This window comes from Zeus faber (genome assembly GCF_960531495.2).
Source record: "Zeus faber genome assembly, chromosome: 10".
In the NCBI taxonomy this organism is placed as follows: Eukaryota; Metazoa; Chordata; class Actinopteri; order Zeiformes; family Zeidae; genus Zeus; species Zeus faber.
The window spans coordinates 16,071,448-16,099,292 of record NC_137199.1 but is presented as its reverse complement, the minus strand read 5'-3'; the positions used below and the strand labels follow the sequence as shown (position 1 = coordinate 16,099,292).

The following is a 27,845-nucleotide window of genomic DNA, read 5'->3' as shown; positions in this document are numbered from 1 at the left end:
ATAAGGGGTGACTGAAAGAAAGGCGTTATGGACAGGTATGCTAACACTATGCGACGCTATTAACGGTGTAGTATCCAGATACTGTCTCTGGGACCACATCATTCATTTTCACATTGTTTATTTTTAGTTTGTATACAAACGTTTCACATTTCATGCGCTTTTGTCTCCCACACATATGGCTTTTCCACGGGGTGTCAGTGTGACATCGTGGAGAACAAATTTGGATAATCTGTAAGCCCTGCCCCACTAGGAGAGGGTTTGTGTAGACGCAAAGGAGGAGAGAGAAACCGTATAACAGTGTGTATTCAACGTGCGTACTACTTTGTGAATCCGAAGCATGGATTGTAGTGCTATAAACCATACCGTACCTGGATACTTGTTGTACAGAGCCTCATTTGGATATACGCTTGAATGGTACTGAATCGATGGGATCTAGAGGACAAAGAAGGAAAATGGAGTACTGGTGCTTTGTCTTGCATTTTTCTTTGCTGCTGTACTGCTCGGAGCCGGCCTCTGCTCAGATCAGATATTCTATAGCAGAGGAAGCAAAACTCGGTACCGTTGTTGGAAATATTGCCAAGGATCTGGGACTAGAAACCAATTTGTTGAAGGACCGACGCTTCCGAATCGTTTCTGGATCTAATGACGATCTGTTCGACGTAAACCAGGACAATGGCGTCCTTTATGTAAAGAAGAATATCGACAGAGAGGAGCTTTGTGATGGCAACGCAGCTTGTTCGATTAATCTAAAAATGGTGGTGGAGAATCCGTTGGAAATACATTACGTAGGCATCGAAGTCACTGACGTAAACGACAATTCGCCCAGTTTCCAAGAGGAGGAGAAATGTTTAGAAATATCCGAGTCCACTCTCCCTGGCAAGCGTTTTCAGTTACCAGCTGCACGGGATCCAGATGTTGCCTCCAACACCGTGCGCTTGTACAAATTAAACCACAACGAACATTTCACTTTGCAATTACGAGAACGAGAGGATGAGAAGATACCGTTCCTGGTGTTGCAGAAGTCGTTCGATAGGGAAAAGCAGTCCGTGCATGAATTTATTTTAACTGCGGTAGACGGTGGAATTCCACCTAGATCAGGGACGCTTAACGTCACCGTCACAGTTCTCGATTCAAATGACAATCACCCTATATTCAGCCAAGAGATATATTCCGTAACTCTGCCTGAAAACGTTGAATTTGAAACAGTTGTGTTGAAAGTTAAGGCAACTGATGAAGACGACAAAGCAAACGGTGACATCGAATATTCCTTCGGTAGCGCACTCAACCCCAATATATATGAAACGTTCAGCTTGGATAAACAGACGGGGGAAATCGGCGTCAAAGGACACGTTGATTACGAGAATATTAATGTTTATAAGTTTGACGTCCATGCCACGGATAAAGGACAACCACCAATGAGTACAGACTGCAGGGTTATCATTAAAATACTGGACCTAAATGACAATAAACCCGACGTAGAGGTGACGTCACTCTCGAGCGTAGTATCTGAAGACTCCAAGCCCGGCACGGTTGTTTCTCTAATCAGTGTCACGGACAAGGACGCTGGAATGAACGGCAAGGTAATATGCAGTCTGTCAGGGGAAGTGCCATTCGAGTTAAAACCATCTTTTCAAGATAATATGTACTCTTTAGTAACGAAACAACGCCTGGACAGAGAATCGGTTTCACATTATGATCTCACAATAACAGCGACCGACTGTGGTGAACCTCCCCTGACCACACTCAAAACGTTAAATATTCAGGTTTCAGACGTGAATGACAACAGCCCAGAATTCATGCATAACCCAGTTGAGCTTTACCTGTCAGAAAATAATTTTCCGGGCAATTCAATTTTCGTTGTCAGCGCATCTGATAAGGATTTGAATGAAAATGCCGCAATATCGTATCATATTGCGAGAGGGGAAGGAGGTCGGAATGAGATTACATCCTTCCTTAATGTTAATTCAGAGAATGGGCACATTTCTGCGCTGAAAAGGTTTGACTTTGAAACTTTGAAGACGTTCCAGTTCAAAGTTGTTGCCACGGATTCTGGAACTCCACCTTTAAGCAGCAACGTCACAGTGAACGTGTTCATTCTGGACCAGAACGACAACACTCCAGTTATCTTGTATCCTGTCAACAGTAATGGTTCTGCTGAAGGTGTGGAGGAGATTCCTCGAAATGTGGCTGCAGGACATTTGGTGACTAAAGTCAGAGCTTATGACCCCGATATTGGATATAACGGCTGGTTATTATATTCAATGCAGGAAGTTAAAGACCACAGTCTGTTTGGTCTGGACCGCTATACTGGACAGATAAGAACACTTCGCTCATTCACAGAGACAGACGAGGCTGAACATAAACTGGTCATACTGGTTAAAGACAACGGGAACGTGTCGCTCTCAGCAACAGCTACTGTGATTGTCAAGGTTGTGGAACCTAAAGAGGCGTTTGCAGCTTCTGATGTGAAAACTGCTCCAAGTGATAACGAAGATAACGATGTGGCGTTTTATTTGATGATAACATTGGCTTCGGTTTCGGCACTGTTTCTCATCAGCATCATAGTGTTAATCACAATGCAGTGCTCCAAAAGTGCAGACTGTTCCTCCAAGCATTTGCCAGAAATGAACTACGACGGGACTCTGTGTCACAGCATCCAGTACAGATCGGGAGACAAGCGGTACATGTTAGTTGGACCCAGGATGAGTATTGGCTCTACTATAGTTCCAGGAAGCAATGGGAATACTCTTGTGCATCCTGATGGAAGGCAAGCGTCCAGAGAGGTAAGACATGTTTTTTTTCTTTTATAAGTTTTGGAATGCGTTGTGGTGGATTTAATATGCACATACTCTTGTTCTGAACTCCGATGCCAATATTGGAAGACCATTCTACAATCCCGCAGATATGTCTCAAAATCGTATACAGAACAATAAGGAAAATAATGTGGTCATTTTGTATGATTTCTTAAAATTGTTTTTATTTGTAAATTAAAAAAAATCAAGGCTCCTTCAACTTGGAATTGTTAAATTAAGAATACACTATATTCGAAATCGAGTAAACGTTCAAATATACAAGTGTAACAAATTGGAGCAACATTTTTAAGTGGAGCCAATGTTTCAAATGTAACGGTTTTTTTTTTTCAAATATATAGACGTCATAACTGTGCCACGCACAGGCCTCGTGGTGTCAGTGTGCGATCGCCGTCGTTTTTGGACGCTCTCCAGACCCAGCCCCTCTGACTCTCCACTGGTGGAGATGAGAAACCACGTGACAGACCGAGCCAGAAGCAGCGTGTCGTTGTGTTTAACGTCTATTGAACTACACTGGATGTAATGTAAATGGATTGCGCTAACCTGGTTGTCTGTCTACTCGGATTGCTGGATTTGCTTTATGAGGGAGCCCTCTTTTAATTTTGGGATCCGAAACGGAAGACAACGACCAAGCATGGATTACTGTTGGGTTGCTTTGCGTCTCTCTCTACTGCTTTGCTTCTCGGGGCAGGTTTCGGCTCAGCTGAGGTACTCTGTGGCCGAGGGAGTAAATGCCGGATTTATTGTTGGAAACGTGGCCAAGGACATTGGGCTTGATATCAGTGCTTTGACGGAGAGGAGGTTCCGTATAGTGTCCGGGTTCAAGGAGGATATGTTTAAGGTAAATCAGAACAATGGAGCCTTGGTACTGATTCGAAACATCGACAGGGAGGAGCTGTGCGAGGGCAACGGTGCATGCATGACGAACCTAAAGCTTGTAGTGGAGAACCCTCTCGAAATTCACTACGTTGGCGTGGAAATAACCGATATAAACGACAACTCGCCAATTTTCCTCGAGAAAGAACAACATTTAGAAATAGCCGAGTCCACACTCCCAGGCACGGGGTTCCAGCTGCGGGCGGCGCGGGACCCAGACTCCGGAGCGAATTCTGTAAGCTCATACAAATTGAGCTCGAACGAACATTTTGAGATGGAGATGAGGGACAGCGGGGACGAGGGGAAAATCCCCATTCTGAAACTGCGCACGTCCCTCGACAGAGAACACACGAGCAGCCATTATTTGGTCTTGACAGCCGTCGACGGTGGGAATCCCGCTCGATCAGGCCATGCCAATATCACAGTAACTGTCCTTGATAACAATGACAACCGGCCAGTATTCACCCAAGATGTGTTTTCGGTAACTATACCAGAGAACGTGCCAAAGGGATATTTTGTGATTCGAGTCCACGCTACTGACGCGGATGCCGGGTTAAATTCCGAAGTGACCTATGCTTTTGTTAATAATCTCAAGAGAAAGGTTTACGATAGGTTCACTTTGGATTCTCGAAGTGGGCACATTTTAGTTAAAGGCGAAATCGACTTTGAGGATGCGGAGTCTTTCAGGGCAGATGTTGTGGCGTCTGACAAAGGGCAGCCTCCAATGACCTCTGAATGTAGAGTCGTTATCAGAGTGAAAGATGTCAACGACAACCAACCAGAAATGGAAGTGACGTCACTCTCTGACGCGGTCGCGGAGGACTCTCGCCTTGGAACCGTGATCTCGCTCATTAGCGTGACGGATAAAGACTCGGGCTTAAATGGTAAAGTATTATGTACTCTCCGTGATGATGTGCCGTTTGAACTGAAGCCCTCGATTCAGGACAACATGTACTCTTTGATTACCAAACACCACTTGGATAGAGAAGTTATATCACATTATGAAATCTCTGTAACGGCTACGGACTTTGGTCAGCCTTCTCTTTCATCCTTTAAAACGCTGCATATTCAAGTATCCGATGTGAATGATAATAATCCAACGTTTTCCCAAAACCCATGTATGCTTTATTTAGTTGAAAATAACACGCCTGGCGCAACTATACTGTCGATGAGCGCGTCTGATAAGGATTTGAACGAAAACGCACGGATCTCCTATTACTTGGGTAAAAGCAATGGCGTAAAAAACGACATGAGTCCTTTCTTGAGTATCAACTCCGAAAACGGAGAAGTGTCTGCGCTGAAACGTTTTGACTTTGAAACTTTGAAAACATTTCAGTTCCAAGTTGTGGCCAAAGATTCTGGGACTCCATCTTTAAGCAGCAACGTCACAGTGAACGTGTTCATTCTGGACCAGAACGACAACACTCCAGTTATCTTGTATCCTGTCAACACTAATGGTTCTGCTGAAGGTGTGGAGGCGATTCCTCGCAATGCGGCTGCAGGACATTTGGTGACTAAAGTCAGAGCTTATGATGCTGACATTGGATATAACGGCTGGTTATTATATTCAATGCAGGAAGTTAAGGACCACAGTCTGTTTGGTCTGGACCGCTATACTGGACAGATAAGAACTCTTCGCTCATTCACAGAGACAGACGAGGCTGAACATAAACTGGTCATACTGGTTAAAGACAACGGGAACGTGTCCCGTTCAGCAACAGCAACTGTGATTGTCAAGGCTGTGGAACCCAGCGAAGCTTTTGCAGCTTCGGATGATAAAAGCGCAGCAAAGGACAAAGAAGAAAACAATCTCGCATTTTATTTAATGATAACTTTGGCGTGTGTTTCAACACTTTTCCTCATCAGCATCACCGTGTTGACTGCAATGCAGTGCTCAAAAACAACAAACTACTCCTCCAAGTATTTACAAGACACAAACTACGACGGGACTCTGTGTCACAGCATCCAGTACAGATCTGGTGAAAAACGATACATGTTAGTTGGACCCAGGATGAGTATTGGCTCTACTATCGTCCCAGGAAGCAATGGGAATACTCTCGTTATCCCCGATAGGAGGGGGGCGTCTCAAGAGGTAGGCTTTCCCAATGTTAACTGCTAATTTGCTTTGAAACATTAAATTATTTGAAATACTCAGTTGTCTCTTGTTTTCAGATTTTGGAATGTTTTTTTATCCAGAAAAATAAAATAAAATACATTGAACTTTGTGATGGTCGCTGTCCATGGTTCTGAATGTGCTTTTCGGTGTTTTACAAGAGCGCAGCGCAAGAGTTTTCTTTTATTTTTTCAATTCATTCATGCGGTTTGTATCAATAATGATATTGAAATAAATTCAACTGTATTTTTAGGCAATGGTAACAAATAGGCTGAGCCGCGGGGGGTCAGTGTTACACCAGACAAATGGTTGAAATTTGGGACGAGGTCTGCCTGCATCATAGTATTATATGAGGCTCGAATGAAAACGGGAAAGCGAGACGACTCGCCATTTGAGCGCAGCAAATTCCTTCTTCTTCGTTGATACAGAATAATTACACGTGGATTGATGGAGAACGTGGATTTTCTTCAGTGATAGCCCTGTTGTAAATGGGTTTTGTTGTTTTTATGAAGCGGCGAAGAGGCAGGATCAGCAGAATGGTTCCTTTGTCGGGGGCTCTGCTTTCCGCCCTGCTGCTGTTTTCCTGTGATCTGGTTTCGGCTCAGACAAGATACTCTACTCCAGAAGAGGTTAAAATCGGATCTGTGATTGGGAATGTCGCCAAGGATTTGGGATTGGACATAAGTACTTTGGTGGACAGACGCTTTCGTATCGTGTCCGGATCCAAGGAGCCGCTATTTGAGGTAAACCAGAACAATGGAGCGCTGTACGTTCAGAAGAATGTCGACAGGGAGGAGCTCTGCGATCACAACGACGCTTGTTTAGTGGATCTCAAAATTGTTGTTGAAAATCCTCTCGAAATCCACTACATAGGTGTAGAAGTCACAGATGCAAATGACCATTCACCCAGTTTTTCTGAGCGAGAAAAGGTAATCGAAATTGCTGAAAATACTTTACCAGGAGCGCGATTTCAGTTATCAGGCGCCCGTGATCCAGATGTGGGAATGAATTCAATTCAGCGTTATTTTCTGAGTCAAAACGATAACTTTCAACTTGAAATTAGAGATAGAGGAGAGGATAAAATACCGTTTTTGGTCCTCCAGCGGCACTTGGATAGAGAACAAAAAACTAACTACAGTTTGATTCTTACGGCGGCAGACGGCGGAAAACCACATAAATCTGCAAATCTTAATGTTACAATTAAAGTTCTTGATAATAATGACAACAGACCCATTTTTACCAAAGAGGTTTATTCGGTTATGTTGTCAGAAAATGTTAATATTGGTACTAATGTAATAAGGGTCCAAGCAACCGATTTGGACGAGGGAACTAATGGGGATGTAGAGTACACTTTTGGAAGTGACAATAACCCAAAACTATTAGAACTTTTTTCTTTGGATAGAGCAATTGGTGAAATCAAAGTTAACGGACAAATTGACTACGAGAAAACAGGGGTTTATAAATTAGACATCCAAGCCTCTGACAAAGGTCAGCCTCCGATGACAACAGACTGCAGAGTTATAATAAAAATCCAAGATGTCAATGACAATAAACCAGAGATAGAAGTGACGTCAATCTCGAATACCGTGCCAGAAGACTCAAAACAAGGAACAGTAATTTCTCTCATAAGTGTGATTGATATTGATTCTGGTTTGAATGGGAAAGTTATCTGCAGTCTGACAGAAAACGTACCATTTGAGTTAAAACCTTCCTATAAGGAAAACATGTATTCTTTAGTTGTGAAAGAGACATTGGACAGAGAAACGGTGTCACATTATGACGTGACAATAACAGCTACCGACTGTGGTCAGCCTCCTTTAGCCGCTTTTAAAACTATGAGTATTCAACTTTCTGATGTAAATGACAACAGACCGCAGTTCCCACAAAATCCTCTTTACTTGTATTTAATGGAAAATAACGACCCTGGTGCCTCCATATTTTCTGTCAGTGCATCTGATGTGGATTCGAACTTAAATGCTGCAATTATATATCAAACTGTCAGAGGGGACGGGAGTCAAAATGATATGTCTTCTTTTATTAATGTTCATTCTGACAATGGACACATTTTCGCGCTGAAAAGCTTTGACTTTGAAACTTTGAAGACGTTCCAGTTCAAAGTTGTTGCCACTGACTCTGGAACTCCATCTTTAAGCAGCAATGTCACAGTGAACGTGTTCATTCTGGACCAGAACGACAACACTCCAGTTATCTTGTATCCAGTGAACACTAATGGTTCTGCTGAAGGTGTGGAGGAGATTCCTCGCAATGTGGCTGCAGGACATTTGGTGACTAAAGTCAGAGCATATGACGCTGATATTGGATATAACGGCTGGTTATTATATTCAATGCAGGAAGTTAAAGACCACAGTCTGTTTGGTCTGGACCGCTATACTGGACGGATAAGAACACTTCGCTCATTCACAGAGACAGACGAGGCTGAACATAAACTGGTCATACTGGTTAAAGACAACGGGAACGTGTCACTCTCAGCAACAGCTACTGTGATTGTCAAGGTTGTGGAGCCCAAGGAGGCGTTTGCAGCTTCTGATGTAAAGGGTGCAATCAAAGATGACGAAGAGAATAATGTGACATTTTATCTGATGATAACTCTGGGCTCAGTTTCATCCCTTTTCATCATAAGCATCATTGTGTTGATTGCAATGCAGTGCTCCAAAACCACAGACTATTCCTCAAAGTATTTACAAGATCCAAATTACGACGGGACTCTGTGTCACAGCATCCAGTACAGATCTGGAGACAAGCGCTACATGTTAGTTGGACCCAGAATGAGCATTGGCTCTACTATAGTTCCAGGAAGCAACGGGAATACTCTTGTCGTTTCTGACCGCAATCGACAGTCTGGAGAGGTAAGCAGACTTTTGACTTGTGTTTTATATGCATATTATACTTCACTATATGTGTTAATCCCTCCAAACGTCTCCCATTCCTTTTCTGTTCGCAGTTATCTTTGTTTCGTTGGATCATTAAAAAAAAAACATACTGAACGTTCAACCCATGTTAAAACGATTTCCTTTCATATAGCTCGTTTGCTGTCCGTGGTGCTGAACATCACCGTTTATAGATGTAACCTCTGCGTGAGAGATGTCCTCACGTAAAAAAAAAAAGAAAAATAATACATCATTTTCGATACATGTTGAGGTAGACATATGACAGTCCACTGGGTGTCAGTATTATAAAAGACTGGGCATTTGTTAAGCTTTTAGAATAAGCTCTGCCCCTCTCGGAGCGTTCTGTTCAACTCCAAGGATGAGCGGACAAGGGGAACGGGGTTTTCTGAGCACAAAACGCGGTCTACGCGTACACTGTTGAATTTGCACGTTAAGAAAACGCTCGGTTGGAATATGCGCGTTAACAAACTGAGTGGATTTGTGCTGCATTTTCGCTGATCACATTACGAAGGTGGTCGAAGGACAAAGAGGAAAAATGATTTCCTGGACGGCTGTTCAGCTTCTGCTGCTGTGCTCCGCTGAGCTGGTTACGGCCCAAATCAGATACTCCACAATAGAAGAGGTGAAAGTGGGATCTGTAATTGGAAATGTCGCCAAGGATTTGGGACTTGATTTGAGTTCTTTGGTGGACAGACGCTTTCGTATCGTGTCCGGATCCAAGGAGCCGCTATTTGAGGTAAACCAGAACAATGGAGCGCTGTACGTTCAGAAGAATGTGGACAGGGAGGAGCTCTGTGATCGCAGTGGTGACTGCGTAGTGGATCTAAAAATCGTTGTTGAAAACCCGCTTGAAATTCATTATGTGAGCGTGGAAATAACCGATGCCAATGACCACGCTCCCAGTTTTTCCGAGGGAGAAAAAGTACTTGAAATTGCAGAGACGACATTGCCAGGAGCTCGGTTTCAATTATCAGGCGCCCGTGATCCGGATGTGGGAATGCATTCAATTCAGCGTTATTTACTCAGTCAAAACGATGACTTTCAACTTAAAGTTATAAATAGAGGAGAGGATAAAATACCGTTTTTAATACTACAGCGACACTTGGATAGAGAACAGAAAACCAATTATAGCCTGATTCTCACTGCGGTAGACGGAGGGAAACCACACAAATCTGCAAATCTTAATGTTACAATTAAAGTTCTTGATAATAATGACAACAGACCAAGTTTTTCTGAAGATGTTTATTCGGTGGTTTTGCAAGAAAATGTTAACATTGGAACTGTTGTCACAAATGTTCGAGCAACCGATTTGGACGAGGGAATTAATGGGGAGGTAGAGTATACTTTTGGAAGTGACAATAACCCTAAAATATTAGAACTTTTTTCTTTGGATAGAGCAATTGGTGAAATCAGAGTTAATGGACCAATCGACTACGAGACTATGGATGTGTATAAATTAGACATCCAAGCCTCCGACAAAGGTCAGCCTCCGATGACAACAGACTGCAGAGTTATAATAAATATCCAAGATGTCAATGACAATAAACCAGAGATAGAAGTGACGTCAATCTCTAATACCGTGCCAGAAGACTCGAAACAAGGAACAGTAATTTCTCTCATAAGTGTGATTGATATGGATTCTGGTTTTAATGGGAAAGTTATCTGCAGTCTAACAGAAAATGTACCATTTGAGTTAAAACCGTCCTATAAGGAAAACATGTATTCTTTAGTTGTGAAAGAGACATTGGACAGAGAAACGGTGTCACATTATGACGTGACAATAACAGCTACCGACTGTGGTCAGCCTCCTTTAGCCGCTTTTAAAACGATAATTGTTCAGGTATCAGACGTAAATGACAACAGCCCAACGTTCCCGCAAAATCCTCTCTTCTTGTATTTAATGGAAAATAACGATCCTGGTGCCTCCATTTTTTCTGTCAGTGCTTTAGATGTGGATTCGAACGAAAATGCTGCACTAATCTATAAAACTGTCAGAGGGGACGGGAGTCGAAATGATATGTCTTCTTTTATGAACGTTCATTCTGACAATGGGCACATTTCCGCACTGAAAAGCTTTGACTTTGAAACTGTGAAGACGTTCCAGTTCAAAGTTGTTGCCACAGACTCTGGAACTCCATCTTTAAGCAGCAACGTCACAGTGAACGTGTTCATTCTGGACCAGAACGACAACACTCCAGTTATCTTGTATCCAGTCAACACTAATGGTTCCGCTGAAGGTGTGGAGGAGATTCCTCGCAACGTGGCTGCAGGACATTTGGTGACTAAAGTCAGAGCTTATGATGCTGATATTGGATATAACGGCTGGTTATTATATTCAATGCTGGAAGTTAAGGACCACAGTCTGTTTGGTCTGGACCGCTATACTGGACAGATAAGAACACTTCGCTCATTCACAGAGACAGACGAGGCTGAACATAAACTGGTCATACTGGTTAAAGACAACGGGAACGTGTCGCTCTCAGCAACAGCCACTGTGATTGTCAAGGTTGTGGAGCCCAAAGAGGCGTTTGCAGCTTCTGATGTAAAGAGTGCAAGAGACGCAGAAGAAGAGAGCAATGTGACATTTTATCTGATGATAACTCTGGGCTCAGTTTCATCCCTTTTCATCATAAGCATCATCGTGCTGCTTGCAATGCAGTGCTCCAAAACCACAGACTATTCCTCAAAGCATTTACAAGACCCAAATTACGACGGGACTCTGTGTCACAGCATCCAGTACAGATCTGGAGACAAGCGCTACATGTTAGTTGGACCCAGAATGAGCATTGGCTCTACTATAGTTCCAGGAAGCAACGGGAATACTCTTGTCGTGTCTGACCGCAATCGACAGTCTGGAGAGGTAAGGTTTATTTAATCAATTACTTTGGATTTACTAGATAATTACATTGTCTTAATGCTGCTGCATTGGTTTTGTTTGAATAGCAATTCATGTTCCATTTGAAGCTGCGCATTGGTTCAGCGCGGCATCTGAAAGGGTGGGGGGGGGGGGGGGGGGTTAGACGTTGAGCTGCGAGCTCCCATGATGCTTTGCTGTGCGAGTTCCCCGACTTGGTCGATATAAACGGGGAGCTCCCCGAAAATGATTCCCGTCTATGTCGCGGGAGCTCGGGCGCTCACATCGACTCATCAATAGATTTTGTGGCAAGACCATATTTATTATGTCTTCATACTGGATATTTTTGATATTAGATTTTTGTCGACTTTGATGATAGATTGGATGAGGACATCATCATGATATTATTTTTTAACTATGATTTAAATAAAACGAGAATGTGTAGGACTAGTAGGCTAACTCAAATAAATGAATACAATTTGTTGATTTGTTATATATTTTATGTATTTTTTTGAGATGCTTGTATGAGAACGATTCTTATTAAAAATAAAAAAAATAAAATAAATAAATGAATAAATAAATAAATTAAAAAAAAAAAAAAAAAAAAAAAAAATATATATATATATATATATATATATATATATATATATATATATATATATATATATTATAAAGTTTTGCCAGCAATTTGTTTGTTTAACTAAACCAACACATTTTCATATTAGACTTTGACTGTATATGACCATTTGTCAGTATGAGTAGGTCTAAATTCATGTGAATTTCTTCATCCGATCTGTTTTCAAAATCGACAAAAATCAAATATCAAAAATGTCGAGTAGGCCCATAAAGACAAAGACACAATGCATGTGGTGTTGCTACAACATCTATCTCCCATTGACGTATTCTGAATAAGTCAAGGGGAACTCCACGTCCAGCTCATCGGGAGCTTGCTGCGCCTGCGCCCCCCCCCGGAATGATTGTGCTCTTACTGGAAAAAAAAATGCTGTATGTGTTCCGATGCTGGGATATAGATGGGAGATAGATTGGTCTTCGTAAAGGAATAAGTCAAATACAACATATCTATTTTGACAAAGGTGAATTGTTCAAAAAACACCAAATCACCAGAGAATTTAACCTCATGGTGTCAGTGTTACATCAGCTAACTTGGAGATCCTTTGCGCCTCCCCCTGGCCTTTGTTTCACATGCAAAGAGGAGGCAGAATCTTCCTGGACTCGACCTGACACGGTTTACATTTTTGGAGATAAGACTGAACTGCCGCGTCTTTGGTCATAGTGGACTTTTATATTTTTTTCTGTATTTAACCATGGAGAGCGACGCACTGTGGAGCATTAAAAACAGCCTGCGGATTTTTTTCTGTTCGTCTCTGCTGCTATTCTTCCGAGATCAAGCCTCCGCTCAGATACGATACTCCATCCCAGAGGAGGTTAAAGTTGGGTCCGTTGTTGGAAATATCGCCAAGGATCTCGGCATTGGCATGACCTCTTTGATTGACCGACGGTTTCGTATCGTCTCTGCTTCCAAGGATGCTGCGCTCTTTGAAGTAAACCCCAACAATGGCGAATTGCATGTCGTCGGGAACATCGACCGAGAGGCGCTGTGCCAAGGGATGAGCGCTTGTCTTGTGGAGCTGAAAATCGTCGTTGAGAACCCTCTTGAAATCCACTACGCGGGAGTAGAAATCACCGACGTTAACGACAACTCTCCCGTTTTCCCCGAGAAGGAGCAGACGTTTGAAATAGCGGAACACACGTCTTCGGGGACGCGATTCAAGCTCCACGCTGCTCGTGATCCCGACGCCGGAATAAATTCCGTGCAAACATACATACTGACGCCAAACGATCAATTTGAGATAGATATGCGGCAAAGCGACGATGATAAAATACCATTTTTAGTGTTGAAGAAATCCTTGGACAGGGAGCAAAAGGGCGAGCACCTGCTGGTGTTAACAGCGGTGGATGGAGGCAAACCTCGGAGATCTGGGACCCTCAATGTTTCAGTGATCGTCTTGGACATTAATGATAACCGCCCAGTGTTCAGTCAGGATATCTACCATATAACAATAAAAGAAAACGATCCTGTCGGCACTGCTATCATAAAGGTAACTGCAATAGATCCGGACGAAGGGACTAATGGCGAGATTGAATATAGCTTGGGCAAAACCTTGGGCCGAAACGTTTACGATATATTTGAACTGGGTAGCGTAAGTGGAGAAATTAAGGTGAAAGGAAGGGTGGATTTTGAGGAAGCCGGGGTGTATAAGATAGACGTGCAAGCGTCAGATCGAGGGAGTCCCCCATTATCAACTGAGTGCAGGATAATCATTAAGGTAGTTGACCTTAATGATAATCCACCACATATAGAAATCACATCACTGTCAAATACAGTATCTGAGGAAGTGAAACCTGGCACAGGTATTTCTTTGATCAGCGTGTCAGATAAAGACTCTGATGTTAATGGGAAAATAATTGTAGGCATATCTAAAGGCGTGCCCTTTGAATTAAAACCATCCTATAAAGAAAACATATATTCCATTGTAACTAAGGGTTTTTTAGATCGAGAGACGGTATCACATTATGATATCACAATTACAGCCACCGACTGTGGTGAGCCTCCGTTGTCCACTTTCAAAACTCTGCGTATTCATGTTACAGATGTTAACGATAACAGTCCATTTTTCTTACAAAACCCATTAGAGTTGTACCTGTTAGAAAATAATGCAGCAGGTGCGTCGATATTTTCAGTCAGTGCCTCTGACAATGACTTAAATGAAAATGCGGCGATTACATATTGTCTTGTTAGAGGAGGGGGGCAAAATGATATGGCGTCGTTTCTCAATGTCAATTCGGATAATGGACACATCTTGGCACTGAAGACGTTTGACTTTGAAACCTTGAAAACATTCCAGTTCCATGTCATTGCCACAGATTCTGGGACTCCATCTTTAAGCAGCAACGTGACAGTGAACGTGTTCATTCTGGACCAGAACGACAACACTCCAGTTATCCTGTATCCAGTCAACACCAATGGTTCTGCTGAAGGTGTGGAGGAGATTCCTCGAAATGTGGCTGCAGGACATTTGGTGACTAAAGTCAGAGCTTATGATGCTGATATTGGATATAACGGCTGGTTATTGTATTCAATGCAGGAAGTTAAGGACCACAGTCTGTTTGGTCTGGACCGCTATACTGGACAGATAAGAACACTTCGCTCATTCACAGAGACAGACGAGGCTGAACATAAACTGGTCATACTGGTTAAAGACAATGGGAACGTGTCGCTCTCAGCAACAGCTACTGTGATTGTCAAGGTTGTGGAGCCTAAAGAGGCGTTTGCAGCTGCTGATGTAAAGAGTGCAGCAGGAGACAAGGATGATAACCATGTGATATTTTACCTGATGATAACTCTTGGCTCTGTTTCATCGCTTTTCCTCATCAGCATCATTGTGTTGCTTGCAATGCAGTGCTCCAAAACCACAGACTATTCCTCAAAGCATTTACAAGATCCAAATTACGATGGGACTCTGTGTCACAGCATCCAGTACAGATCTGGAGACAAGCGGTACATGTTAGTTGGACCCAGAATGAGCATTGGCTCTACTATAGTTCCAGGAAGCAATGGGAATACTCTTGTGCACCCTGATAGGAGACTTGCATCTGGAGAGGTAAGGTTTATTTATTCAATTACGTCCATTTTTTTAATAAATATTACAACTTCTCTTAATGCTGCTCCATTCGTTTCACATTTTTTTTGTCGCATTAGTTGAAACACAGAACGACCAGAACTTTTGAACAAGCTCACTCACCTTACAATAAGGACTATATGGTTTTAATATTTGAAATAACGTATGACTATACGACAATGTCAATAGATAATCTGCAATTTACAAAACATGGCCAATCTGATATGAATTCAACTGCGTCTGTTATGAATTCTCTTTAATGTGAATACTTTTTTGGTGTTTTATCCACCTACTGTATTTTTATTTTACAAAATACTTGTGTTTATGTAAGATCATATTATTATTAACAGTTGTGAATCTGGACTGACAAGAAAGTGGATTTGTTTTTCCTTGTAGTGTTGCCATTGTTCACGGCAATATAATAAATTTGATCTATGACACCGATTGATAACGATTTAATCCATAACATATGGTCTGATTATATCTTAAAGCACTTATGTTATAGATAGAATCATCAATATAATGAACCTCCTGGCAGTGCAAGGTTAGAGGTTGAATTCCCTATTTTCAGGAAATCATTTGACAACCATTTCAAAGTAATTCTTTTTGTGTAAGCCCCCCAAACAGTGTGGTTTAGGTTGACATCGCTTGGTGGCACTATAATACCGTAATGAACCGCATAGTGTTTTTTTTCCACCATACTTTCCACCGTGTTGATAAGCCCGCCCCTCTTTCCGGCATTCTGCAAGACACAACGTCATGCTCCTTGGAATAAGATTTCAAGAACGATTTTGGTATCGAATACATTTACCAACATTAGGTGTGGATGTTACTGTGGTTATGCTGGATATTCAAGTATAATTTTCTCAGTCGACGTGTCGGGTTTAAGGATTTAAGACGCAAAATGGAACAAAGGAGATCCGGGGCACGGCGGCAACGCAGAGATTGGGCATTCTTTGTGGTGGCGTTGGGTGCGTTTTTTGGAAAAGCATCGGGGCAGATCAGGTACTCCATATCGGAAGAAATCAAAGAAGGAACCGCTGTTGGAAATATCGCAAAAGACCTGGGGATGGATGTCAACGTGTTAAAAGAGAGGCGATTTCGCATCGTCTCCAGTTCCACTGAGTCGCTTTTCCAGGTAAATCAGAATGACGGGATTCTATACGTGGATCGCAGCATAGACCGCGAGAAAATATGCGAATGGAGCAGCGCGTGTGTGATCAACCTCAAAAGCGTCCTGGAAAACCCTCTGGAGATCCACTACGTTGCCGTGGAAGTGTTGGATGTAAACGACCACGCTCCGATTTTCCCCGAGAAAGACATACGGGTGGAGATATCAGAGTCCACTTTACCAGGAGCCAGATTTCAGTTGCATGCTGCCCGGGACCCGGATGGCGGAGTAAACTCTGTACAGCAATATAAACTCAGCGCAAATAATCATTTTCGTTTGGAGGTGAAAGATCGAGGGAAGGACGGTAAAGTGCCCATTCTATATTTACAGAGCCCGTTAGACAGAGAAACATCTCGGGCCCACGAGCTCCTACTCACGGCCACGGACGGGGGGAAGCCGCCCACGTCTGGGACGGTGGAAATATACATCGAGGTTTTGGACGTCAATGACAACATGCCCGTTTTCACGAAGGACGTGTACTCCGCGATGCTGGACGAGAACTCCCCCGTTGGCACGACCGTCCTGCAAGTCAACGCCACCGATTTAGACGACGGAGAGAACGGTGAGGTGATATACTCCTTTGGAAACGTCAACAGCAAAGTGCGCGAACTCTTTAGCGTTGACCACAAAACGGGGGAAATAATGGTCAAAGGGAATATAGACTACGAGTTGGATGACAGTTATGAAATTGACATCCAAGCCTCTGACAGGGGCGCCGTGCCTTTTCGCACGGATAGGAGCGTCACTGTAAAGATTGTGGACCTGAATGACAATCCCCCACACATTGACGTGACCTCGCTGTCAAACACCATCTCAGAGGACTCTCGACCGGGAACCACGGTGGCGCTGATCAGCATCACCGACCCAGACTCCGGGATGAACGGAAAGGTGACCGGCCGCGTACGCGGCGTCGTTCCCTTCACACTGACGGCCTCGATCCAGGACAACATGTACGCCGTCGTCACGAAGTCGCCGCTCGACAGGGAAAAGACGCGGTTCTATGATATCACGATAGCCGCGACTGACGCGGGCGCTCCGTCGCTGTCGTCCGAAGACACCGTGCGAATTGTCATATCAGACGTCAATGACAACCGCCCGGAGTTTTCATTGAACCCGTACACCTTCTACATCGCCGAGAATAATTCGCCGGGAGCCTCGTTGTTCTCCGTCAGGGCGTCCGACCGCGACGACGGCGAAAACGCTCGAATTTCCTATCACATAAAGAGAGATGCGAGCGGTGGTGATAAAGTGGCGCCGTTTCTCAACGTTAACGCCGAGAGTGGAGATGTAATCGCGCTGACAAGTTTTGATTTCGAAACTATGAAAACTTTTAAATTCCACGTTTTGGCAACAGACTCTGGAACTCCACCTTTAAGTAGCAACGTCACAGTGAACGTGTTCATTCTGGACCAGAACGACAACACTCCAGTTATCTTGTATCCAGTCAACACTAATGGTTCTGCTGAAGGTGTGGAGGAAATTCCTCGCAATGTGGCTGCAGGACATTTGGTGACTAAATTAAGAGCTTTTGACGCTGATATTGGATATAATGGCTGGTTATTATATTCACTGATGGAAGTTAAAGACCACAGTCTGTTTGGTCTGGACCGCTATACTGGACAGATAAGAACACTTCGCTCATTCACAGAGACAGACGAGGCTGAACATAAACTGGTCATACTGGTTAAAGACAACGGGAACGTGTCGCTCTCAGCAACAGCTACTGTGATTGTCAAGGTTGTGGAGCCCAAAGAGGCGTTTGCAGCTTCTGATGTGAAGAGTGCAGCAAATGATAAAAACGAAAATAACTTGATATTTTATCTGATGATAACTCTCGGCTCAGTTTCGGCTCTATTTCTCGTCAGCATCGTTGTTTTGATCGCAATGCAGTGCTCCAAAGCCACAGACTGTTCCTCCAAGTATTTACAAGATCCAAATTACGATGGTACGTTGTGTCACAGCATCCAGTACAGATCTGGAGACAAGCGATACATGTTAGTTGGACCCAGAATGAGTATTGGCTCTACTATAGTTCCAGGAAGCAATGGGAATACTCTTGTGGTTCCAGACAGAAGGCGTCCATCTGGAGAGGTAAGACGAACAGATTCTCGATCCAGGGTTTTGTGTGATTTAATGCGCTTCACCATGGTGCTGAAGCGCTATCCCTCTTGTGTTATTCAGCACTGTTGATATACTTGGGCGGTTTAGTTTTCATAAAGGCGCTAATATTGGCGTTAAATTAGAATGTTCATTAAAATAGAATGATATTCAGCGACCAGCCTTTTGTCTATCTATCCATCCATCTATCCATCTATCCATCTATCTATCTATCTCGTCTATTTAAAACACGGACACATGGCAGCGCGGCACGGCAACCGATCGCTTGGTGTCAGTGTAAAAGTAGAAAGCGTGTTCGTGGGCGAGCCTTTTGTCCGGGGAATAGGGTCCACCCCTCTGCTGTACACCGACTTCCACATCGGATATAAGCTGAGAGCTGATGGCTGGAGATGAATACGACGTTTAATGTTTTTTTATTTTTTATTTGTTAAATGCTTTTCAGCTGATAATCAAGTGTTGATTTCACTGCTTTTTCACTGTCGCCAGATCTGAAAGGTGTTATCATGGGATATAAAGAAATCGGGACAAGGAGCGCGCGGTGGCGGCGAATGGTTGCCCTTCTGGTTGGCGTGGTTTTATCTTTGTCCCGCGACGCTTTGGGACAAATTCGATATTCTATCGCCGAAGAAGTTGCAAAGGGAACGGTTGTTGGAAATATAGCGAAGGATTTGGGATTAGACAAAAGCACCTTGAAGGACAGGGGATGCCGGATAGTCGACGGCGCGACAGAATCCCCGTTTGAGGTAAACCAGCACGATGGCTTCTTGTATGTGAAGCAAATAATCGACAGAGAGGAGGTGTGCGACCGAAGCCGCGTTTGTTTAATCAACCTAAAGGCTGTTTTGGAAAACCCGCTTGAGATCCACTACGTGGCTGTGGAGGTGCTGGATGTGAACGACCACAGCCCCAGCTTCCCGGAGAAACAGGCCCGGTTGGAGATCTCCGAATCGGCGTTGCCAGGTTTTCGCGTCCAACTGCAAGCGGCGCACGACCCAGATGTCGGACCGTTTACCGTACAGGAATATAAACTCAGTCACAACGATCATTTCCGTTTGGAGGTTAAAGACCGCGGAAAAGACGGAAAAATACCCTTTCTGCATCTGTTAAAGCCGCTTGATAGGGAAACAAAGGCGAGCCACGGACTACTTCTCACCGCTATCGATGGAGGAAAACCTGTTCGATCAGGATCAGTGGAAATTCTTGCGGATATTTTAGATACTAATGATAATATGCCTGTGTTTGACAAAGATAGCTACTCAATAACCTTGAATGAGAACTCCCCGATTGGCACCACTGTTATGCAAATCAACGCCACAGACTCAGACGAGGGCTCCAATGGGGAGGTCGTGTATTCCTTTGGTAACAATGTCAACAGCAGGACAAGGCAATTATTTCATGTAGATCCTAACAATGGTGAAATCGTAGTTCAGGGTTTAATCGATTTTGAAACTGCAGAAAGCTACGAATTTGATATACAGGCTTCTGATAAAGGATCGGCTCCTTTCAAAACGGACAAAAGTGTACTTGTAAATATCGTCGATCTGAATGATAATGTTCCAGAGATAGAAGTGACGTCATTTTCAAAACTAGTCCCAGAAGACGCACGACTGGGTACAACTGTTGCATTAATAAGCGTTAGTGATAAGGACTCTGGTCTTAATGGTAATGTTGTTTGTTCATTTACCGGTGATGTTCCTTTCACATTATCACCTTCTTCCCAAAGAAATATGTATTCTTTAGTCACAAAATCGCGTTTGGATAGAGAAAAGCAGTCTGTATACAATGTGAATATTATTGCCAGAGATACAGGTGTGCCATCGTTGTCTTCTGAAAAGTCCATACACATTGTTGTATCAGATGTGAATGACAACAGTCCCACATTTTTAATGAGCCCCTATAGTTTCTATGTTGCTGAGAACAATGTCCCAGGAGACTCGCTATTTTCAGTCCACGCCTCTGATGCTGATGACATTTCGAATTCCCATATTTCCTATCATATTGTAAAAGGGGAAAATGGTCATAACAGTCTTTCCTCCTTTCTTAACATCAACCCTGAAAACGGGGCGGTGGTTGCACTGAAGAGTTTTGATTTTGAACGTTTGAAAACTTTCCAATTCCATGTTGTTGCCACAGACTCAGGATCTGTGTCCCTTAGCAGTAATGTCACAGTGAACGTCTTCATTTTGGATGAAAATGACAACGCCCCAGTCGTGTTGTATCCTGTCAATGCCAACGGTTCTGCTGAAGGTGTGGAGGAGATTCCTCGAAATGTGCCTGGAGGACATTTGGTGACTAAAGTGAGATCCTATGATGCTGACATTGGATATAATGGCTGGTTGTTATTTTCACTACTCGAAGTTAAGGACCACAGTCTGTTTGGTCTGGACCGCTATACTGGACAGATAAGAACTCTTCGCTCATTCACAGAGACAGATGAGGCTGAACATAAACTGGTCATACTGGTTAAAGACAATGGGAACGTGTCACTCTCAGCAACAGCTACTGTGATTGTCAAGGTTGTGGAGCCCAAAGAGGCGTTTGCGGCTGCTGATGTTAAAAGTGCGAGGGGCGGAGAAGAAGAGAGCAATGTGACATTTTATTTAATCATTACTCTTGGTTCAGTTTCAACACTTTTCCTCATCAGCATCATTGTGTTGATTGCAATGCAGTGCTCCAAATCTAAAGACTGTTCCTCTAAGTATTTACAAGATCCAAATTATGACGGCACTCTGTGTCACAGCATCCAGTACAGATCTGGTGAAAAACGGTACATGTTAGTTGGACCCAGAATGAGTATTGGCTCGACGATAGTTCCAGGCAGCAATGGGAATACTCTTGTGGTGCCAGACAGGAGACGGGCGTCTATAGAGGTAAGCACACAATAATTATAATAATGGCATGTTTATCTTGTCTTGCTACCCCACACATTTACCGTTTTTTTTTTATTAATTTTTAATCCTAGCATTGTCCTTGGCCATGATGCTGCAGGATTTTTTTTTTTTTGTGGTTTGAAAATTAACATGTGTCACTCATGTCCAATGGAGGTAGACACCATGCAAACAAATGACAATTGAGACAATCCTTTTGAGTAAATCATAGTTAAAAAACACGTATCACCGTCATGTATGCCAACCAACCAGAATTTGTAAGAATATAGTTTTGTTATATAAATAAACTTTTTTTTTTGACATTTTCTAAAGCTATATATTCTTGAGGGTGATGTGCTTGTGCTCTGTGTTGTGTTGAGTCTTTTGCCAGTTGACCAACATGTCCATTAAAACTCAATGTTTGACAGCTTGTATCTGCTCTCACTATCGCGAGATATCTATTCTTATAAGAAATGGGAAATTGACTCTAATCATCTGACTTGTGATTCTTTGGTTGTTGTAATTAATTTCAGTGAAATTTTAGCTTTGATTCAGCAAATCTGCCCCCACCCCCCTTCCCACGTGTGCTGTATACATACAGTAGAGGTGAGCTTGGTTGCAGGTATTTTAGTCAGATATAATCACGTATTATGTTCCTGTACTATGTTATACAATCACATGGTGGCAGCATTTTACCAGAATAAGGTCAGGCATTGTCTTTCCCCTTCATGCGAGTCCGCCTCTTCGGAGCTGAGGGGAACATTAGGCGTTACGCTTTGAAAGAAGCATGTAGACCATTTGATCGACCTACAGGCCAGCAACGAAAAAGCAAATCAGTGGCGGATATAGTACTTGCTGTTGGGAAAAGGGCGTTTGTTGTACGCGTTTACTCCAAACATGGAACGGAACGCACAGGAGACACGGAAGGATGGAAAATGCTTGGTCTTTTTGTTCGTTTTTCTTTGCGCTTCCATTGCCGTCTCGGCGCAGATCAGGTATTCGATCCCGGAGGAACTGACAGAAGGAACCAGCGTTGGGAATATTGCAAAGGATCTGGGAATTGATGTCAATGTCCTCAAAGAAAGGGAATTTCGCATCGTTTCCGGCTCGACGCAGTCTCATTTTCTGGTGAACGAGAACGACGGCGTCCTTTACGTGAGCCGCAAAATCGACCGAGAGGAGGTGTGTGAACGGACAAGCGTTTGTGTCATAAATCTCAAAACCGCGCTGGAAAACCCGCTGGAGATCCACTACGTTGGAGTGGAGATACTGGACGTGAACGACCACTCTCCCAGCTTCCCGGACGCGGAGGCGAAGCTGGAGATATCGGAGTCCGCGTTATCAGGAGCGAGGTTTCAGTTGCAGGCCGCTCGCGATGCGGATGGTGGCGTGAACGCCGTCCAGCAATATAAACTCAGCCACAACGATCACTTTCGCTTGGAGGTCAAGGACAGGGGGAAAGATGGCAAAGTGCCAGTTTTACATTTACACAAGCAGCTCGATCGGGAGGCTACCAGCCACCACAAGCTGCTCCTCACGGCGGTAGATGGGGGGAAGCCCCCGCTGTCCGGGACGCTCAAAATATCCGTTGACGTCGTCGACATAAACGATAACATGCCTGTTTTCGATAAGGATGCATATTCCGTGCAGTTGGATGAAAATTCCCCAGTCGGTACCACCGTTATTCAGGTCAATGCCTCCGATGCGGATGAGGGTCCGAACGGGGAAATAATTTATTCATTCGGTAACAATGTCGATAATAAGGTGCGGGAGCTTTTTGATATGAACACGGAAACAGGGGAGATCATTGTCAAAGGGCTGGTCGACTTTGAAGCAGAGGAAAGCTACGAGGTTGATATACAGGCATCCGATAGGGGTTCCGTTCCTTTAACCACGGAAAGAAGTGTCATGATTAAAATTGTAGACCTGAATGACAACACACCAGAGATTGAGATTGCGTCTCTGAAAAGGACCATTCCGGAGGACTCCAAGCCTGGGACGACGGTAGCACTAGTCAGCATTTCTGATTTGGACTCAGGGCTACATGGAAAAGTTATGGGTTACTTAAGCGGTGACGTGCCGTTCTCTTTAACGCCTTCGATACAAGATAATACCTACGCAATAGTCACAAAGTCCCAGTTGGACAGAGAAAGGAAATCTTACTATGAAGTGACAATAATTGCAAAAGATGCCGGTGAACCCGCCCTGTCGTCCGCAAAGACAATGGGAGTCGCCGTGTCAGACGTGAATGATAACAGTCCGGAGTTTATAAGAAATCCCTATACTTTCTATGTTTTGGAGAATAATTCTCCAGGCGCTAGCCTGTTCTCAGTGGAGGCTATAGACAGAGACGAGAACCAAAACGCTGTAATTGCATACACTATAATGAGAGACAAAAGAGAAAATGACAAATTCGCCTCGTTTCTTAATATCCATCTAGAAAATGGGAATATCCTTGCTCTCAAAAGCTTTGACTTTGAAACTTTGAAAACATTTCAGTTCCAAGTTGTTGCCACAGACTCTGGGACACCACCTTTAAGCAACAACGTCACAGTGAATGTGTTCATTCTGGACCAGAACGACAACACTCCAGTTATCTTGTATCCAGTCAACACCAATGGATCTGCTGAAGGTGTGGAGGAGATTCCTCGCAATGTGGCTGCAGGACATTTGGTGACTAAAGTCAGAGCTTATGATGCTGATATTGGATATAACGGCTGGTTATTATATTCAATGCAGGAAGTTAAGGACCACAGTCTGTTTGGTCTGGACCGCTATACTGGACAGATAAGAACACTTCGCTCATTCACAGAGACAGACGAGGCTGAACATAAACTGGTCATACTGGTTAAAGACAATGGGAACGTGTCGCTCTCAGCAACAGCTACTGTGATTGTCAAGGTTGTGGAGCCCAAAGAGGCGTTTGCGGCTGCTGATGTTAAAAGTGCGAGGGGCGGAGAAGAAGAGAGCAATGTGACATTTTATTTAATCATTACTCTTGGTTCAGTTTCAACACTTTTCCTCATCAGCATCATTGTGTTGATTGCAATGCAGTGCTCCAAATCTAAAGACTGTTCCTCTAAGTATTTACAAGATCCAAATTATGACGGCACTCTGTGTCACAGCATCCAGTACAGATCTGGTGAAAAACGGTACATGTTAGTTGGACCCAGAATGAGTATTGGCTCGACGATAGTTCCAGGCAGCAATGGGAATACTCTTGTGGTGCCAGACAGGAGACGGGCGTCTATAGAGGTAAGCACACAATAATTATAATAATGGCATGTTTATCTTGTCTTGCTACCCCACACATTTACCATTTTTTTTAATTAATTTTTAATCCTAATTTTTTTTTTTTTGTGGTTTGAAAATTAACATGTCACTCATGTCCAATGGAGGTAGACACCATGCAAACAAATGACAATTGAGACAATCCTTTTGAGTAAATCATAGTTAAAAAACACGTATCACCGTCATGTATGCCAACCAACCAGAATTTGTAAGAATATAGTTTTGTTATATAAATAAACTTTTTTTTTTGACATTTTCTAAAGCTATATATTCTTGAGGGTGATGTGCTTGTGCTCTGTGTTGTGTTGAGTCTTTTGCCAGTTGACCAACATGTCCATTAAAACTCAATGTTTGACAGCTTGTATCTGCTCTCACTATCGCGAGATATCTATTCTTATAAGAAATGGGAAATTGACTCTAATCATCTGACTTGTGATTCTTTGGTTGTTGTAATTAATTTCATTGAAATTTTAGCTTTGATTCAGCAAATCTGCCCCCACCCCCCTTCCCACGTGTGCTGTATACATACAGTAGAGGTGAGCTTGGTTGCAGGTATTTTAGTCAGATATAATCACGTATTATGTTCCTGTACTATGTTATACAATCACATGGTGGCAGCATTTTACCAGAATAAGGTCAGGCATTGTCTTTCCCCTTCATGCGAGTCCGCCTCTTCGGAGCTGAGGGGAACATTAGGCGTTACGCTTTGAAAGAAGCATGTAGACCATTTGATCGACCTACAGGCCAGCAACGAAAAAGCAAATCAGTGGCGGATATAGTACTTGCTGTTGGGAAAAGGGCGTTTGTTGTACGCGTTTACTCCAAACATGGAACGGAACGCACAGGAGACACGGAAGGATGGAAAATGCTTGGTCTTTTTGTTCGTTTTTCTTTGCACTTCCATTGCCGTCTCGGCGCAGATCAGGTATTCGATCCCGGAGGAACTGACAGAAGGAACCAGCGTTGGGAATATTGCAAAGGATCTGGGAATTGATGTCAATATCCTCAAAGAAAGGGAATTTCGCATCGTTTCCGGCTCGACGCAGTCTCATTTTCTGGTGAACGAGAACGACGGCGTCCTTTACGTGAGCCGCAAAATCGACCGAGAGGAGGTGTGTGAACGGACAAGCGTTTGTGTCATAAATCTCAAAACCGCGCTGGAAAACCCGCTGGAGATCCACTACGTTGGAGTGGAGATACTGGACGTGAACGACCACTCTCCCAGCTTCCCGGACGCGGAGGCGAAGCTGGAGATATCGGAGTCCGCGTTATCAGGAGCGAGGTTTCAGTTGCAGGCCGCTCGCGATGCGGATGGTGGCGTGAACGCCGTCCAGCAATATAAACTCAGCCACAACGATCACTTTCGCTTGGAGGTCAAGGACAGGGGGAAAGATGGCAAAGTGCCAGTTTTACATTTACACAAGCAGCTCGATCGGGAGGCCACCAGCCACCACAAGCTGCTCCTCACGGCGGTAGATGGGGGGAAGCCCCCGCTGTCCGGGACGCTCAAAATATCCGTTGACGTCGTCGACATAAACGATAACATGCCTGTTTTCGATAAGGATGCATATTCCGTGCAGTTGGATGAAAATTCCCCAGTCGGTACCACCGTTATTCAGGTCAATGCCTCCGATGCGGATGAGGGTCCGAACGGGGAAATAATTTATTCATTCGGTAACAATGTCGATAATAAGGTGCGGGAGCTTTTTGATATGAACACGGAAACAGGGGAGATCATTGTCAAAGGGCTGGTCGACTTTGAAGCAGAGGAAAGCTACGAGGTTGATATACAGGCATCCGATAGGGGTTCCGCTCCTTTGACCACGGAAAGAAGTGTCATGATTAAAATTGTAGACCTGAATGACAACACACCAGAGATTGAGATTGCGTCTCTGAAAAGGACCATTCCGGAGGACTCCAAGCCTGGGACGACGGTAGCACTAGTCAGCATTTCTGATTTGGACTCAGGGCTACATGGAAAAGTTATGGGTTACTTAAGCGGTGACGTGCCGTTCTCTTTAACGCCTTCGATACAAGATAATACCTACGCAATAGTCACAAAGTCCCAGTTGGACAGAGAAAGGAAATCTTACTATGAAGTGACAATAATTGCAAAAGATGCCGGTGAACCCGCCCTGTCGTCCGCAAAGACAATGGGAGTCGCCGTGTCAGACGTGAATGATAACAGTCCGGAGTTTATAAGAAATCCCTATACTTTCTATGTTTTGGAGAATAATTCTCCAGGCGCTAGCCTGTTCTCAGTGGAGGCTATAGACAGAGACGAGAACCAAAACGCTGTAATTGCATACAATATAATGAGAGACAAAAGAGAAAATGACAAATTCGCCTCGTTTCTTAATATCCATCTAGAAAATGGGAATATCCTTGCTCTCAAAAGCTTTGACTTTGAAACTTTGAAAACATTTCAGTTCCAAGTTGTTGCCACAGACTCTGGGACACCACCTTTAAGCAGCAACGTCACAGTGAATGTGTTCATTCTGGACCAGAACGACAACACTCCAGTTATCTTGTATCCAGTCAACACCAATGGATCTGCTGAAGGTGTGGAGGAGATTCCTCGCAATGTGGCTGCAGGACATTTGGTGACTAAAGTCAGAGCTTATGATGCTGATATTGGATATAACGGCTGGTTATTATATTCAATGCAGGAAGTTAAGGACCACAGTCTGTTTGGTCTGGACCGCTATACTGGACAGATAAGAACACTTCGCTCATTCACAGAGACAGACGAGGCTGAACATAAACTGGTCATACTGGTTAAAGACAATGGGAACGTGTCGCTCTCAGCAACAGCTACTGTGATTGTCAAGGTTGTGGAGCCCAAAGAGGCGTTTGCAGCTTCTGATGTGAAGAGTGCAGCCAAAGATGTCGAGGAGAGCAGCATGGTATTTTATCTAATGATAACTCTGGGCTCAGTTTCAGCTCTATTCCTCATCAGCATTATTGTGTTGATTGCAATGCAATGCTCCAAAACCACAGACAATTCCTCAAAGTATTTACAAGATCCAAATTACGATGGGACTCTGTGTCACAGCATCCAGTACAGATCTGGAGACAAGCGGTACATGTTAGTTGGACCCAGGCTGAGTATTGGCTCAACTATAGTTCCAGGAA

At 43.6% G+C, this 27,845-nt stretch overlaps 4 protein-coding genes across 4 annotated transcripts in view; all 4 read left to right on the top strand.

Moving 5' to 3' along the window:
* LOC307235902 (uncharacterized protein) overlaps nt 1-27,845 on the top strand; it is a gene marked incomplete at both ends in the record, with an annotated part of 34,674 nt that overhangs the window by 6,535 nt on the left and 294 nt on the right.
* LOC307235541 (uncharacterized protein) lies at nt 453-11,700 on the top strand (the record flags this gene model as incomplete). The annotated part of the gene is made up of 5 exons (XM_080007666.1): nt 453-2,783; nt 5,617-5,778; nt 6,312-8,666; nt 11,407-11,568; nt 11,689-11,700. 5 exons carry the CDS (start codon nt 453-455, stop codon nt 11,698-11,700), a joined length of 5,022 nt encoding a protein of 1,673 aa, XP_079863792.1.
* LOC307235540 (protocadherin beta-15-like) lies at nt 12,888-15,900 on the top strand (the record flags this gene model as incomplete). Its single annotated transcript, XM_080007665.1, has 2 exons — nt 12,888-15,268; nt 15,891-15,900. 2 exons carry the CDS (start codon nt 12,888-12,890, stop codon nt 15,898-15,900), a joined length of 2,391 nt encoding a protein of 796 aa, XP_079863791.1.
* Nucleotides 16,168-27,803, top strand: LOC307235538 (protocadherin Fat 4-like; the record flags this gene model as incomplete). The annotated part of the gene is made up of 5 exons (XM_080007662.1): nt 16,168-18,604; nt 19,039-21,422; nt 24,513-24,674; nt 25,631-27,616; nt 27,711-27,803. The coding sequence occupies 5 exons, from the start codon at nt 16,168-16,170 to the stop codon at nt 27,801-27,803; spliced, it is 7,062 nt and encodes a 2,353-aa protein (XP_079863788.1).